Source organism: Sciurus carolinensis, chromosome 3, assembly GCF_902686445.1.
Source record: "Sciurus carolinensis chromosome 3, mSciCar1.2, whole genome shotgun sequence".
Lineage (NCBI taxonomy): Eukaryota > Metazoa > Chordata > Mammalia > Rodentia > Sciuridae > Sciurus > Sciurus carolinensis.
The window spans coordinates 65968274-65984762 of NC_062215.1; the positions used below are offsets into that span (position 1 = coordinate 65968274).

Sequence of the window (16489 nt, forward strand, 5' to 3'; positions counted from 1 at the left end):
ACTATTCCACTACCTAATTTGTAATCTTGACTAATTTTGATTTTTTAAAAATATATATATATATACTTTGAGTTTCTGGTTACTTTTCTAAGGTTACTACTTAATTTATAAAATTCATTATAGGGCCCTGCCTTTGGAAGTTTAACCTCCATAAGAGAAATAAATGGCAACCGTTTGTTTGAGAAATGTGTAATGACTTGCCATGGTTGAAAAGAAGCAAAGATTCTAGGGTATAACCTTTGTGATATATTATTTTCTCAGTAAATATTTAGCTTCCTTTGGAACAGGCACTGATAGGCAAAAAAATAAAAACGATGTGTTTTTCTTTGAAATGACAAATTTTCAAAAAGATTAGTACCATTTGGGACCCGAGAGTATGTTCTCTTTTAGGAACAGGAGTAAAGATATGTGGCTAGAAGCTGACCTCTACTGGATGCTGCTGGTATGATTTGGAGAAAACAGCTCTCCAGTTTTCCCTGGCGCCCATCAGCCTTTCAGTCTCTTCAAGCCTGCCTGCCTCTAGCTTTTCCTTGCAACTTTTCTTTTTCCCTGTGCTGTTTTTCTGCAATGATAGCAAATTTGGCTTAGCAAAATGTGAGATTTTTCTGTGTGATAAGACCTTTATAAACATTCTAGTAATTGACTGTTAAAATGAAATACACAAAAACAATTCACCAGGTTGAATCTCACACAATGAGATCCAGACCTGGAGCTTAATACCAGAAGAGAGGAAATAATTGACTGCTGTGTTTCTCTCCAGGAATCGACAAAGAGAACGTTGAACTCTCCCCCACCACTGGCCACTGTAACAGTGGACGAACTCGCCATGGATCCGCAAGCCAAGTGCAGAAGCAAAGAAGCGCTGGCAGTTTCAAACGTAATAGCATTAAGAAGATCGTGTGAAGCTTTCTTTCTTTCTTTTTTCAAACCAACTTAACATGGGCTCTTCACTAGTGAACCCTTTCCTAACCTGGCCCTATCCCCAAATGTTGCGATGCTGCACTTCATGTTTTATAACAAACCCATCCAGTCTGCCGCGTTGCCAGATGATCAACTTTTGAAAGCATTGCCTAAATTTAATGCTGCTTTTTCTTTAACTTTTTTTTCTTCTACTTTTGGAATATATCTGGTGTTAGCAAGTGTTCAGAACAACTATTAGAAAATGGGAAGTCAGAAAACTTGAACTGAGCACATCCCAGTTGTGAGAGAGGACGAATTCTTGAATACTGCTACTACTGGCCAGCTATGAAAGCCATTTGCACAGAGCTCTGCCTTCTTTGTTTTCCCCTTCATCATACAAAATGAAGTGTTAGTCTTATTTACACACTTTTTGAGATAGAAGTGTAAGAGAGGAATGATATTATAACCCATGTATGTTTAATCTGACTTTTAGCTGTGGACTTTTTTTTACCTTATGAAACTGAAGGAACCATAGAGGTCAAGCCTCAGTGACTTTATACTATTGAAGCCGCAGGCAAGGTACTTAGGGGGGTCGGGGGAACTTAGTATTTTGTAGTGAATTCTTAAGAAATACTAACACTGAATATTAGCAATAATTACAGGAAAATAAGTGTGACCATGTATATCTTAACATTACCGAATTAAAGCTATGGGTTCTGAGGCCTTATCCAAACTCAGTCATCAAAACTATCTTATTTTTTTTCTTGTCCAATTGATTATCTTTTGATCTTTAAATATGCTAAAGCTATTGTTGTTTTATTTTTAATTTTTGTAAGCCAACACTATACTAAGTATAGTAATTATGCATTTTTTTGCCTCCTCCTCCTCTTTCCTAAATAATTCTGAGCAGGGTAATCAGTGAACAAAGTGTTGAAAATTGTTCCCAGAAAGTAACTTTTATAGATGTTTGCTTTAGCTCTATAGCAGAATGGAATGGTACGTGACTTTTAGAGTAGCTGATGCTTTTATTTTGTTAAATAACTTTCCAAGAAACAGAGTTTGCTGTATATAGTACATTAATTTCTTTGATAAGATGTATTTTAAAAGTCTTTTCATCTTCCCCTACTGGTCCAAAATTTCAGGAATCTTTTTAGCAAAACATTTGGGTTCTGTATGATAGAATTGTATCTAATCACTGTGAAAAGTCTGGTCAGCCTGCATTAGTGTGAGAATGGGGGACCATTAGAGTTGCTGCTATACTGAATGGTATGGATTATCATGGCATAGGAATTTCCATAGTACTGCAGATTCAGTTTCTTTTGGTACCTGCAGTGTGAAAAGTAATTTGACTTCAGTGGTCATATTAATATCTGATATTCTAATTTAGGACTAAACTATATTTATTACAAAAAAGATATTATCCCCCCTACTCCCAGGTTCCCTTCATGTGTTAAAACATAATGGCTTGGTGGGAGGGGCAGAGAAACCTAGGGGAGAGGGCTGTTTCCTACAGTGCTAGTTCCTTAGTGGATTTCAGTAAATTAAATTCCACAGCTAATTCATTAAATAATGGTACATTTAACTATTCTGATTTTAATAATATAACACATTTCACACTATTTACACAGTAACAATGTAATATGTTAATGTAAATAAAATTGCTTTTGATATTCAGAAATAACAAGAATTTAATTTTTTTATTTTGTTTACAGTCCTGGGAAAAGTAAGAACCATTCGCCAAAATAAAAGGAAAAAACCTTAGTATTAATAGTAATTTTAACAGAATTGTTGGAAATCGAAGACAGGTGTAATTAAGTTTTTGTTTTTAACTATTGTAGAGACTGCATTAGGATAAAATGTTTATAATAACAGACCAACCAAGACTGTAAACAAGCCAAGATTTAACTGAGTTTAGAATTAGACCAGTGACCCAGTGCCAAGGAGGCCAAGCTGCCACGATGGTCTTGGTTCTCCCACGACCCCATTGCTTCTGGGATATGGTATCACAGATTCTTGGCTGTTAGAACAGCAGGCAATGTGAGCCTTTGATAATTTTGGTTCAGTATTTTTCCTTCCTTGATTTGGTGCATAAGACAGTGTGTATTACCTTATTTTGCTTCTCCCATCAAATTAGAGAAACTTCCAAAATATTACTATTAAAAATATCAATATTTCCATAAACAAGTTTATGAAAGTATGGTATTCCTTAAATTTATTATTTCCCTCTAATGTAATGAATGGAATAAATCCATTTGAAGTACCTCATGAAATGATCAGCGTTGCACAAATCAAAATTGAACCTTCTTTGAACTACAAAAATACTTTCAAACAGTACATCTGGGAATTTGAAAACCTCCTAAGGTTTAAAGCTTAACTTGTTTTAAGAACTTCTGACATTTATGGGAAATCTACTTTTCCAGGTAAAATGAACATGAGATAAATCTCTCACCAATATGCTTCCCCTTGAGAAAAGAAATACCTTTTAGTCCTCATACTTCTAATTTGCAAAAGAAATTCTGAAACTTAGAGCAAGTAGCCCATTTTGCATAATTTGTTATAAATTCTGGAATTTATTTTGAGTTTGTGAATGTTTCCCCTGACTTTTTAAAAACAAAAGCATGAACTCAGTCATGTTTCATTGTGCATAACCTGCTGTTATGCCAGTGCTCCTATTCCAGGAGCTACCCTCGTTTGCTAACATGGAGATACAAAGCTCTGTGCTCCAGTTATTCACACCTGTTCCTCACTGACACCAGGACACCACAGTGGGCAGGCGAAATGTCCCAATGGTGGGGACAGAGTGTGAGCCAATCTTTCTGGGTTTGTAGATTTTTAAGGGTTTTCAATTTCCTTTTGGGGTTTTGGAGTATTTTGTTTTGTTTTCTGTTTTTTGTTTCTACATTTCCCACCCCCCCAGGCATAAAAATGCATGTCTTATTCAATGTTATGCATTGAACTTATACAAAAATTCACTTAGTGTCAGCCACACAATTTTTTTTAATACAGTATATTCACCTGTAAATAGTTTGTGTAAAATTTGACAGAAAAGTATATTTACTACCCTGTAAATACATGTGATGATATATTGTATTATTTTGCTTTTTTGTAAAGCAGTTAGTTGCTGTACATGGATAACAAACAAAAATTTGATTATTCTCGTGTTAGTATTGTTAACTTCTTCCTGCGACTGCGTTACATCATTTAAAGAAAATGCTGTGTGTTGTAAACTTACATTGTATATGATAACTTAGTCTCCTTTCTATTGGGCCTAAACCTTGGCAGTTCCCTTGTGTGTACCCTTGTTAATATTGTAAGCAGTTGTACGCCAGCAGGAGAAATACTGCCCAACAGACAAAATCAATCACTGTAGGGGAAACTCGTAGGAATCTGATTCAGATCATTGTTGTTCCCCATCCCTTTTTCCTCCTTGTGTATGTACTCGCCCCCCTTTTTTTAAGTAAAATGTAAATTCAATCTGCTCTAAGATGTGAGGAGTTATTTAATTTCTTCACATGCATCAAGCTTTGTTTTCTCACTTCCATTTCTCCCAGATCTTTTGAAATATTAAACCTCTTCCTTTCTTTTAAGGGTGTTTTTGGGTCTCCTCTTCTCCTCATCTGTATGGGAAAGATGTTTTTATTTCCAGAACCTCTCAAAAGTTAAAGTAAAATAACTTTGGTGAAATGCTTTTTTAGGGCCTGCCAGACTCAGGGATGACTCAAATCTCTGAAGTAGGCTGACTTATCTTAAAATGAGCCATCAGCCAAAAATGCCAGGACCCTCTGACCAATCAGAAGTCATGTGTTAGGTTCCCACAATTCTCTCGGACATCTCAACTCTTTTCCACAGACACTACACGTGTAAACAGTATAAACCACCATTCATGAGTTTTACTATTCCATTAACCCCATTATGTGGGCCACCTCCCCTCTCCTAAGGGAGAAAGAATCCACCCTAAACCCTGTGAGCAGGTCAGAGCTGTCCTCAGATGGGTGTCTCATCAAACAAAGGATTGAAAAAGATGTGAACTGTACCTGTAAATCAGAGGCCAGGGCTGGTCTTCTGCGGGAAGGCTGGGAAGAGAGGAGACTTCTCCTGGAGAACCTGTGAGTGTTCTGGTTCATCCCAAACTCCCCTGCCCCCTGCTGTTGCTGGTCCTGAGAGAAAGTGAGAATATGTGCAAGAAAGTGTCTGAAGCTTCTCAGGCAAGGTCCAGCAGCTCATGAGGCTGAGACAGCATTGTGAGTTTGAAGCCAGCTTTAACAACTTAGTGAGACCCTGTCTCAAAATAAAATATATAGAAAGAGGCTGGGGATGTGGCTCAGTGGTTAAGCACACCTGGGCTCAGTCCCCAGTGCCCCCCAAAAAAAGTCCTTTTGCAATGTTGACTGAATTTCTGTAACTATTAGGACCACACTATAGCAATGTGAGTCACTATTGGTTTAAATCTCTCACATTTTGTTCTTTTAGAAGTGCTGGCAAATCCGTACGTGAAAACTGAATAATGTCATGTGAAACTAATTGTAATGAGTATATTTGGTTTCTATTTTTTAAAGTACCTTCTAAAAGTTTTTATACTGTAAATGTCCATGTATGTATACATATTAAATATGAATATGTGTGCATATTTAAAAAGTTCCCAAAGTGACTTCATACTTTTTTCCTAAATAGAGTCAAATTACCTTTTATCTTTCTGAATTATATCCAAAAGATCATACTGTGAAATTTCTGTAGGTTTTCTACCACATATTCATGCTGGGAACCAAGTAGGTCACAATAAAGAGGATCAAGCCTCTGGGTTACATGGTTCACTGAGAACATCCCCAGCAAAGGGGCCACTTCCTCTATGTGAAACAGAAGTCACACTGAAATCTGAACAGGGCCCTTTCCTGCTCAGAAGTTAAAGAAAGCATTGTCAAAGCCAAGTGCGGTAGCATTTATTTATTATCTCAGTGACTTGGGAGGCTGAGGCAGGAGGATTGCAAATTCGAGGCCCGCCTGGGCAACTTAGTGAGAACTGGTGTGTGTGTTGGGGGGGGGGGGGACAGTGGCACACACCTATAATTCCAGAGACTTAGAGGAGCTTGAGGCAGGAGGATCATAAGTTCCAGGGCCAACCTCAGCAATTGAGTGACACTCTGTTTCAAAAAGTAAAAAGAACTGGGAATGTAGCTCAGTAATAGAGTAACCCTGGGTTCAATCCCTAGTACTGAAAAAACAAAATTGCCAAGAAAACGTCAGCAGATGTAATCATTCCCAGTACCCTCTGCTGACTGTATTCCTTTGTTCAAAGAAACTTTTTGATTGGCTATAATTGTACCCAGCCCTGTGCTGAGAATTGCAGATACAAAAGAAGAAGAGACCTTGGCCTCTACCTTCTATGATCTTAAGATTTAGTTGTGAAAATGGCCACATAAATGATGATCACGGTGCCCTGAGATATGGACAGTGTTCCTGAAGGGGATCCAACAGAATTAGCAACTGAGGATAGATCTTGAAAATGTCCAGGTGGAGATATGTCCAGCAAGCAGTTGCAAGTAGGATTTTGGAATCTATAACATATAGGAGGTAAACAAACTATGGAGAAACTCTCCCCAGGAGGCCAAGTAGAGAAGCATGCAAGTGGAAAGCAGTACACCACAAAGAAATTGGCTTACATTCTTCCTATCCTCCATTCTTTTTTCTCACATGGGCATGCTGCCTAATATCCTATATGTAAAACGTGAAAGGAGGCATACCTTAACCCCAGACCACAAAAATAAGGGCCTGCTTTCTATTGCAACAATTCTAAATATTTTGGATCTGGGTCAAAGTAAAATGAAAAATCAATGGACAGGATGCTCCCTTCCCAACTTGGTCATTTATGGGTGGAAAACAGAATGGAATTAGGTAATCTATATCTCCATCAAAAACTCCACCAGGGGCTGGTGCTGTGACTCAGTGGTGGAGCACTTGCCAAGCACATGCAAAGCTCTGGGTTTGATTCTCAGCACCACATACAAATAAATAAATAAAATAAGGGTCCATAGCCAACTAAAACATATGTATATTAAAAATAAATTAATTTTTAAAATAAAATTAAAAAGCTCCACCACTACTGCCCATACTCACATCTAGAATTCTACAAGATGAAAAAAATATATATCATTACTAAAATACCTAGTCTTTTTGAGTTTGTGGCAGTCATTCAGTAAACTTTCTTTACACCTTACTTTCCTAAATTGACCCAAGCTATGTTGAGAGCACTATTCTTGCTTCCTTGACAGACCCCATTCGTTGTAGCACCCCCCAATGCAAATCTCAAATGAGATAGTCTGGGTAATCCAGACAGACCTATCGAAAACTCTAATCCTGGAGAACAGCTCTGTGGTAGAGCCCCTGCCTAGCATGTGTGTGGTCCTCAGTTCAACCCCCTGCACGATAAAAAAAAAAAAAAATCCAGATTTTGAGATTTCACAGGTCAGTAAGTTTTCCAAAATACATTTTGTCAACTTGTATATTTAGAAATAAGCAACAACCACACACACAATCTAAGAGTGATTTGGTTTTTTTGGGCAAAGGGGAATTTATTACAAAAGAAAAGAGGCCCTTTCAACCCCCAAAAGAGCAGAGAGGAAGGAATGGAAAGTGTGGCTCTTTAAAAAGACTTGCTTTTGCTTTATAAGGCACAATGTTGTCCTTATTTTTCTCCCATTGCTTTTGACTCAGCACCATGCTGCTGAGCAGACAGGCATGTGAGGGTCTCAGCTGAATGGGCACCCAGTAAATGGAGAAGTCCACCATGGTTCTGGATGGGGAAAGTGGCTCGTAGAGTACAGTTCTTCCCACACACATGTCCTGGTCAAACAATTCCAGGCACCATCCCAGCAAGAAGAATGTATCTAGACAGAATGATCACCTTGGAGAATAAACAAGAAAGCATAGCCAAGAAACCAAAATTAAGAGGGTAATTGGAAACTTTCCCTACTAATAAAAGAGAATTTTTTAATATTTAAAACTGTCATAGGGGTTGAGGGTCTAACTGGAATAACACTTGCCTCGAATGTGCAAAGTCCTGAATTCCATCCCCAATACTGCCAAAAACATGAAAAAAGAAAAGAAGTCTGTGGTTAATGGTGATTTGATTTGATAAATAGAATGGAACAGGCTAGCAGGTCCATTTTATCCTATATAGTTAAAAAAAGAAAGCACAAGTAACCCCAAAATTTCTTTTTCTTCAAAGCCACAAAAGTATATTTTCTGCTCTGCTACATATCCATCACTGGTCAGTGGAACTGCTCAGCCCAGTTTCCCAAGGCCCCAGAGTGACTGATCAGCTACCACATGGTGCCAGGAAGAGAAGCCAGGCTGCCCTGTCTGATAGAATGACCACCAGTCACATATGGCTGTTGAACCCTTGAGATGTGGCTAGTGAGAATTAAAGTTCATATTTCTAATTTTAATTTTAATTAAGTATGAATAATTACATGTGGCTAGTGGCTGCCAGATTGGACAGAGCACCATCGGCAAGCAAAGGCTCAGGCCAGATATGCCATCACTTCCTCACATAGTCACTGCCAGAACTTGTCTCACAGCTTCACCAAGTCATAGGGTTCAAAAAAAAAAAAAGACTACTCTGTCTAAAAGGAGGTGAGCTGGAAATGTTGGCAAAAATATTAGTGACTTTCACCATAGAGAAGGAGTCTGAACATAAAAGCAGTGGAAGAAATCCTAAAGATCATGCTTTGACTGCCTTACCAGGTTTTAAAATGTCCCATGTCCAAAAATATCACACACAAAATTAAAAAGCTAACAAATGGCCTTTTATTGGTCATAGAAACTATCATCTTCTGGACATATTTATCGGTTTCCTTTTGTCAAAAGGAGGCTTTTTGCCCAATTTAGATTCCAGGGAGCTGGGTTTGTTTTTCCATCCTTAGGGGATTATTTGCATTACTGCTTTAGAGAGGTTCAGGCAGCTCCCTCACCCAGAGAGAGCACTGGTCACCAGAGACCCTTCACTGTCACTTTAGTATTTCTGGTCCCAGCTGACAGTGTCTCTGGGTTGGTAGGGAGGGTCCTTGCCTTCGAGAACATAAAGCACGCAGTTGTGTCGATGCATAGTGAAGGTGTGCAAGTTGTGACTCCCCGTCCTCAATTCTTCAGCTCCAGCCATCTGCTCCCGATCCCCCTTCTCCTCCTGCTTCTCTGACAGCACTGCCTTCACCCTTGACTCTTTACCCTGCAACCCTTTTTCTGATCTTGGAATGATTTCTTCAGCTTTAAGAAGTGTGCCTGGTGTCCTGACCAGGTCAGGGGCAGTGGAGGGGCAGGGCACCACCATATATCATGAAAACACTGTAGAAGGGGCTGCATGAAGTTCTGCAGGAGGAGAGCAGTGAGGGCAACTGGCTCAGAGAAGGCTTCTTGGAGGAGATGGCAACTGAAGATGACTAGTGGTAGAAAGGGAGGACACTCCAGGGAGAGGAAGAGCCTGTACAAGGCAAGCAGGCATTCCATTGATCAACTCCATGTTGAGACTGAAGTCTGCTGCATAATGCTTGGGATAATAATAAGTGGGTACCTGAGTGTGGTCGATGGTGTTTCAGAAAGAGGGCATTAGAACTGCAAAGGGCCTCCCCTGCTTCCAACCCAAACTTGGACTTAGGAGTTTTTCTTTTAGGCACAAGGGGGCAGCAGAGAAGGCCAGAAGCAGGAGCTTATGAGGGTAGGAGGTGAGACCCAGGCAGGAGGTTGCTTCCTAAACTTTGAGGAACCCACAGGCAAATGCTAGTGCCCTGCCAGAAAGCCATTCTCACAGGCCATTTCTGCAGCCGATGATACAGGAACTGCAGCCCAGTTTGGGTAATTAGTAAGGTTTTCACCGTTTCTTCTAAGAATTCTGGAAGGACATTTAGCAAGCAGCTAGTCCTGCCTCTGAGGGTTGGAGAAGGTTCTGGGTGGGCCCCCTTCCTGACATGAGTTCCTATGGCAAAGAAAGATGAGGCTCCAAGATGTCCTGCTGTATGCACCCTGGTGACCCCAGTCCAGCCAGGGTCCCTGGCACTCACAAGCAGTGCTGGCTGTGTCTCTGAGCACGTGGCCACTCTCTGCGAACTGAGGCTTATTTTGAGACAGGTGAAGAAGGAAAAGAAATTCACACCACCTTCTTCCCCTCCAAAGCGATAATTATTCATGGTTAGAAAAATAACAAAACTCAGAGGGTTGTGAGCAGGAAGAACTGTGAGTCCTGCCCCATTTCCTGACAAGATAGATGCTGAAGTCAAGGCCCATGGGATGAAATACAGAAAGACACCCTCTTCTACACTAGTCCAACGTTGCTCCATACTGACACAAGAATAACCACCACAAGGCGAGTGACATGAGGCACTGGCACTAACATTTTCTTATTAAATACCTGCAGGACCTCTGCAAAGTAAGAACTACAATCCCTCCTTTATAGACAAGGAAACAGGTTCAGAGAAACTAACTTGTCCAGAATTGCCAGGCTTAAAGAGTAGCAGATTTTGGTGCATAACTCAGCTGTTCTGGATTCTAAGACCCATAACCCTTAATTAAACTTGCACATGATATTTAAACTGTATATATTCATTTACTATGACTGTTGTGCTGCCCTAAGCTACTTGAAACTTGGTGGTTTAAACAAAAGAAATTTATTCTTTCACAGTTCTGGGGCTAGAAGGCTGAAATGCAGGTGTTGGCAGGACTGTGCTCCTTGCAGAGGCTCTTAGGAGATTCTTTTCCTGGCTCCTTCAGCTTCTGGTGGCTGCCAGACTTCAATCTCTGCCCTGGCCCCTCATATTACCCTCTTTTTGTGTTAAGTCTGTCTGATCTTTCTTTTCTAAGGATACATGTGATTGCATTTATTGTCCCTCCCTCGACAACCCAGGATAATCTCCCATCTCTAGATCCTTAATCAGATCTCCAAAGACCCTTTTCTTAATAGGGTGACATTTACAGATCCTCGTGATTAAGACATGGGTATCGTTAGGAGTGTGATGTTGATATTTTAATTGATTCCTTCTCAGACTTGTGTGTGTGTGTGTGTGTGTGTGTGTGTGTATGTGTGTGTAGCAGACACTGTGAGAACTAGAGAGAGCAAAAGAGAAATGGACAGTCTTTATTCTCAGGGACCTCATGTCACTCATGTAAACTCTTCCCAGAGGCACTTGTGATAAGGGATAGAGGTGGTGCTGGCACTGTTCTGATTACATATATCAATTCATCTATTCTCACCACAGCCCTACCCTGAGGTGTTGTCAGTAGGGTAGGGACTTGACCAAACCTATTCCTTCCTAGACAGTGAGTCTGTATCCCAGTTGCCCGGTCCATGTGTATTCCCCAGCATAGTCCCAGTCTGCAGCTTTGGAAATCACCTGGAGAATCAGGGATTACCTGGAGGACAAGGAGGACAGAAGGAAGGTGCTCAGCCTTCTTGCTTATCCCTCTGTCAAGGGACCTCTTTCTTCCCTGGTGCAACCGTTCCATTCCAGGTTCCCAGTCTGCAGTGAGGCCCCAACATGGAGCTGCATTTTGAGTTCTTGGATCAAGATATTGGAAGCCCTGGGGTCCTGGTCCCAGATCCACCTCTAAGAACCAAGAACCTTGGAAATGGAACCATCTTGGAGTGTCTTTTGGGTCGGCACTCAGCAGGCTTTTCTGGGATTCCAGAGCCTGGACCTCACTGTAGACCACACTGTGTCATTACTGCCCAGTATTAAGTTTGGCGAGGACAGGGGCTGTAACTTCTGTTTTTCTGTTCCCCAGCACACCCAGTACAACATGGGTACTCAATAAAAGGAATGTGGCAAACCCAGAGAACATGCCTGTGATGTGCTGCCCTCCCTGGGATTTGTTCCCAGAGCTCTGAGAGTAATTTCTGAAGCTCCCACCAGGGGGAGCCCCAGCTTCTGCCCATTTCCTTTCTGTGCTGAGCACCTTGGGTTAAGAAAATGAGCAAGAGCTGACCTTGGATGAATGATTATCAGGGTCCCCAGGGCAGGTGGTGGCCCCAGTTCCCATTCCACCTTTCTGCCAAGGGCCTGGCTGGATCTCCTGCAAGGTTCAGAAAGGGGAGGCCACATAGCCCCTTCTGCAATTCCTATCTGGGTTACTACATTCTCTCAACTCCTGCAGTAGACAGGGCCGACCCATCTTCTCTGAGCAGGGCCTTCCTCTGGGTCCACTCTTGGTTGGAGATGAGAGACATGAGATCATTAAGACAAATTTTACCCTGAAGGGCTTCCCAGCATATTGGGGAAGATGGACAGCAGGAAATTACAAAAGTGGACACCTGGAAGAAGAGCCTAGAATGCAGACTAGGAGGCAAGATGGGGTGCGAGGGAAAGCTTCCTGCAGGAGGAACCCTGTCTGCTAAACTAGGAATCTTAAGTGGGACTGAGTTCAGTCAAAGCCTGTACTTGGGTTGAGGGCAACCATTACCACAAGGGCCTCTTGTGCTGAGCAAGGAAGTGGAGCCAGGAAAGAAGATCAGGCCTGGTCCTGCAGTGTGGGGAAACTGGCGTATGAGTCAGAATGAGGAGCTGAGGCAGAAGTGTACTCAGGCTGCAGATTCGTCCTGGGTTCTGAGCTTGGGGTGGATAGGGCGGCCAGGGAGGTGTGAGAGTGGGAGAAACGGGGGTTGGGGAGGGAGGACACAACGTCCCCAAAGCTTCAGGTATCCCTGGGCCCTGCAGTAAGGAAGCCTAATGGAAGGGCCTCATATTTTCTTCCTCCTGCCTGCCCCTGGTCCTCTCTACCCCTCCCACCCCATCCCAAGCTCCCTCTTCCAAACTGAGCCTGTTCCCTGCTCCTCCTTTTACGCTCTTCCCCCTCACCCTGAGCAGGCTCCACAAGTGCTGTGGGAGAAGACTTTGTGGGCCTCAGATCACAGAGGGCTGCCTGGAGATTGTTCTTTCTGGGGCAGCACAGATCAAGGGAATAGTCCAGATGCATCCAGATCTGGGTATGAATCCTGTCCTACCTCTCACAAGCTATGGACCTGAAGTTAAATAGTCCATCCTCTCTGAATCTCAGCTTCCTCAGAATCGAATCAACCGCACCTGGAACATACTGAGCTCTCTGTAAATGGCAGGTGCTAACAGAAGGCACATACAGTAAGCAGGGATTGGCCACAGTGTAGAGGGACCAGGAACTTAGGGCTGATGGATGAGGGGTTGCTGGACCCGGCACGGGTGGTCCGGAGGCTCAGGCCTCATAACCATGATTTCTTTCAGGATGGGCGGGGCCTGGGGACAACTCTGAATTTCAGAACACTCGCTGCGCACAGTGGCGGCGTGACAGGCCACTCTCCGGGGTTTCCAGGGAAAGAGGCCACTACGCCGAGGGAAACTGAGTCCGAGGAGAAGGCAGCGGCCCGTTGCGCGCTCCGCTACCTGCTGGCGAGTGCTGCCCCACTCCCGAGGCCGTGCGCGGCTCCTTTTGTCTGCCGCGTCCCCGCCGCCGCCGCCTGCCTCGGGCTCGCGCGCGGCCCCCGCCCCTCTCCTGCCCCCTCCCCTCCCCCCACCCCGAGCGGCGGGGCTGCGGCGCCGCAGCTGACTCGAGCGGCCGCCGCCGGGCGGAGGCTGCGCGTCGCAGACCTAGGCGGGCGGCCGGGCGGCGGCCCAGGGCGCGCGGCGATGGCGGCGCAGGGCGGGCTGCGGCGGGCGCAGCGCGCGGCGCGGGGCTCGGGCTAGCTGCGGGGCCCGCCCGGATGGCAGGCGGCGCGGGCTGGGCGGGCGCCCCCGCGGCTCTGCTGCGCTCCGTGCGCCGCCTGCGCGAGGTGTTCGAGGTGTGCGGCCGCGACCCCGACGGCTTCCTGCGTGTGGAGCGCGTCGCCGCACTCGGACTGCGCTTCGGCCAGGGCGAGGAGGTAAGGCGGCCGCGCCGGGCCAGCCCCCGGCGCTACTGTCCCTGAACCCGCTGCCCTCGCGAGCCGGGCCTCGGTGCCCTCCGCGTCGCCCCTCCCCCAGCTTCCCCGGCGTGTCACCCACGCCTGGGACCAGCCTCCGCGCTCCACAAACCCAAGGCAGTGACTTGCTTCGCGTGAGAATTTCTACCTGTGCCAACCCCATTCCCTCCGCTAGGACCGGGCATCGCGGACCCGGGGTAGCCCCTGCCCAGTCAGACCCTTGCTTTCCACCCTCAGCCCCAGGCTGCTGGCATACACGTCACGCTCAGTGCGGGTTTCTCTGAACGATCTGCGAACCCAGTGGATTCTTGGGGATAGGCGCTGTCAAAATGTGGCCTTGGAACCCCCATCCTCCGAAGACCGAGTTGCAGGGGTCCTTGTGCACCCTGCTGGGCCTTACCCAAGGGACAAGCAGGGGCACTTTGCCTTGACTGCAGCCCCTGCCACGAACACGGAAGGAGGGGTCAGCTTGGGGCCATCCTGGATTCTCGCCCAGTGCCTGGTGACCTCCCATGCAGGCCTGGCTGGCAGCTGACTGTGTTGGCTGCGACAGGCCAGCAGAGCCAAGCCTGGGAAGTGTTATCTGAGCAGCGTGTTTTCCCGTAGTGTGGCCACATTCATGGTGGAAAGCAGGAGTTGTGTGGATTGTTAGCAAGGCTGGAATCTCAGTTTTGGTGCTGCCGGTGGGTGGACAGAGTAATATCAGTAAATGCCAGAGGCTAGTATCCTCTCACCACCATTAGCACAGGGACTGTGTTTTTGAGGGGAGTACTAGCCACTCACTTGACTGGAAAGTATCCCTCATCCTCAAGCTCCTTCCTACTCTACAATAGTCACAATTTTCTCATGGGGACAAAAGGCCTGAGCAGTGGGTTTCCAAGGCCACCTGAGACCTCAGGTCCTGCATAGGAAGCCTGGTTCCATGGGTCTCCAGTGGGCACTGGCTGGAATTCTGTTCCCAGGACAGATCAGGCCTGGATGATGACGAGTGGGCGCATGCCTCCCTGTTACCTGACAAGTGGGAGGTGATGGTCTTCCCTTCCTGGGTACCTGGACATCCCTGAGAGTAGCAGGTGGAAGAGAGTGAGGTAGGTGTCAGGTCTGAGGACTCCAGTTTATTCCAGAAAACTCACTGCTGCCTTTGGAGCCTGTCCTCCCCCTTTTCTGGCTTTGCTCAGGGACCTACCACCACCTAGATCCTTCTTCTTCCCCCAAAGGCCAGCAAAACCTCCCTTTCACTAGTGGCTCCCATCTGAGGCCGGTTGAGCAGCTCCCTAAAACTAGGAGAGCTGAGCTTCTCCCTCTCAGGACACTGGCTGTAGGTAAGAGAAGTCACTCTGCTTTGACTGAAACAGGTGATTCCAGAACCATAGAGTTTCAGTCCTGGAATAGTCTCCCAGAAACCTCTGGCAGGAGGCCACCAACCTCAGCCACATGCCCCAAGCCTCACCATCTTACCCTCTAAGCTGGACAGCTCCTATCATTAGAACCTTCTTCTATACTCTAGATACAAACCTGCTTGCCACTTAGTCATCTGGTTGTGCACAGGGGCCCATGTGGGTTTCTCTTCTATGTGACAGCCTCTTAAATATTTTAATACAGCACTCCTGCCCCTTTGCTCCTCCCCCACACACTCACTCCCATCTTACCTGCTTTATGCCAAATATCCCCTGACCTGAAGTCCCAAGTTGTTTTCTTTACAGCTCAGAAAGGGCCAAAACCTCTGGCTTCTGACCCTGGAGTTGCCATTGACTAATCATGTGACTTTTTCTAGCAATAACATGAAGAGCCTGGACCAGGAGTCCCTACCACATCACCACATGCACAGCAGCTCGGGGTGGGCCTGCATTTTCAGGGTGTCCATACTCTCCATTCATGCTATCTCTTGCCACTGAAATCTTCAGGGATCTGTTTTAGAAACTTCTGCCAGGGATCATCTGCCATGGGAAGGGACAGTGATTTTTTTTCTTATTAAACATAATTGTATATTATTATAGAAGTGATCTATATGTAGTACAACAAATTGGAAATACAATCAGAAATAAAAGTATTATGTTCCCATTCCCCAAGGAGCCCTTGGGTGACCTTTTGGTCACATTCTTTTAGAGCTGTTCCTATGCTTATGTGTAGATTTTTTCCATACAATGAGATCATACCCCACACAGTGTTTTGTAACCTAATTTCTTTCCAGTAAATGATTATCACCTTTCTGCTTCAATAAATTCTCATCACATTTAGTACAGATACTTTTTCCAGAATTCCTTATTTGATCTGAAAATTTCCACTTTTTGGCTGATTTGTTTAAAACCATTTTTCTTTCCAGGACTGTGCAGTGCATCTGGTTGTACCCCTGTGCCTCCCCGCTCCATAACTCTAACTTGTTGAAGAGATCAGGCCTGTTTGTGTCATTAATTTATTGAATCTAAGCTTGTTACTTGATCCTTATTCCTATTAAATTTCATCTTGTTTATTTCATCCTGTTGTATTATTGAGAGAGACTTAAGATCCAGCCTCTGTCACTCTCAGGTACTGCCTGCAGCTGGAGAAGCTGGTGCTCTTTTGTGTGGGAATCCTCAAGACTGATTAAGAACACAGGGCAGGACCACGGACAGGGCCTGAGGCTCCTGTAGGGACAGTTTTACTCATAGACTGAGACCGTCTGGAACTGCATTTTGCTTC

At 44.7% G+C, this 16489-nt stretch overlaps 2 protein-coding genes across 7 annotated transcripts in view; both read left to right on the forward strand.

The window, feature by feature from the left end:
* Nf1 (neurofibromin 1) overlaps window positions 1-5513 on the forward strand; it is a 249968-nt gene extending 244455 nt beyond the window's left edge. For 4 of the 6 annotated variants that reach the window (XM_047544269.1, XM_047544272.1, XM_047544270.1 and 1 more), the window contains one exon: window positions 761-5512. In XM_047544269.1, coding sequence (XP_047400225.1) covers window positions 761-903 — 143 coding nt within the window. In that variant the 3' untranslated portion in view covers window positions 904-5512. Of the gene's footprint in view, window positions 1-760 lie in introns of all 6 variants that reach the window. The other 2 variants (XM_047544273.1, XM_047544271.1) reach the window with 1 other exon arrangement.
* A 7789-nt stretch (window positions 5514-13302) lies between these two features.
* The window catches only part of Rab11fip4 (RAB11 family interacting protein 4), a 113892-nt gene continuing 110705 nt past the window's right edge, over window positions 13303-16489 (forward strand). Inside the window, exon 1 of the mRNA XM_047545924.1 lies at window positions 13303-13771. Within this exon, the coding sequence (XP_047401880.1) occupies window positions 13613-13771 (159 nt within the window). The 5' untranslated portion in view covers window positions 13303-13612. The remainder of the gene's footprint in view (window positions 13772-16489) is intronic.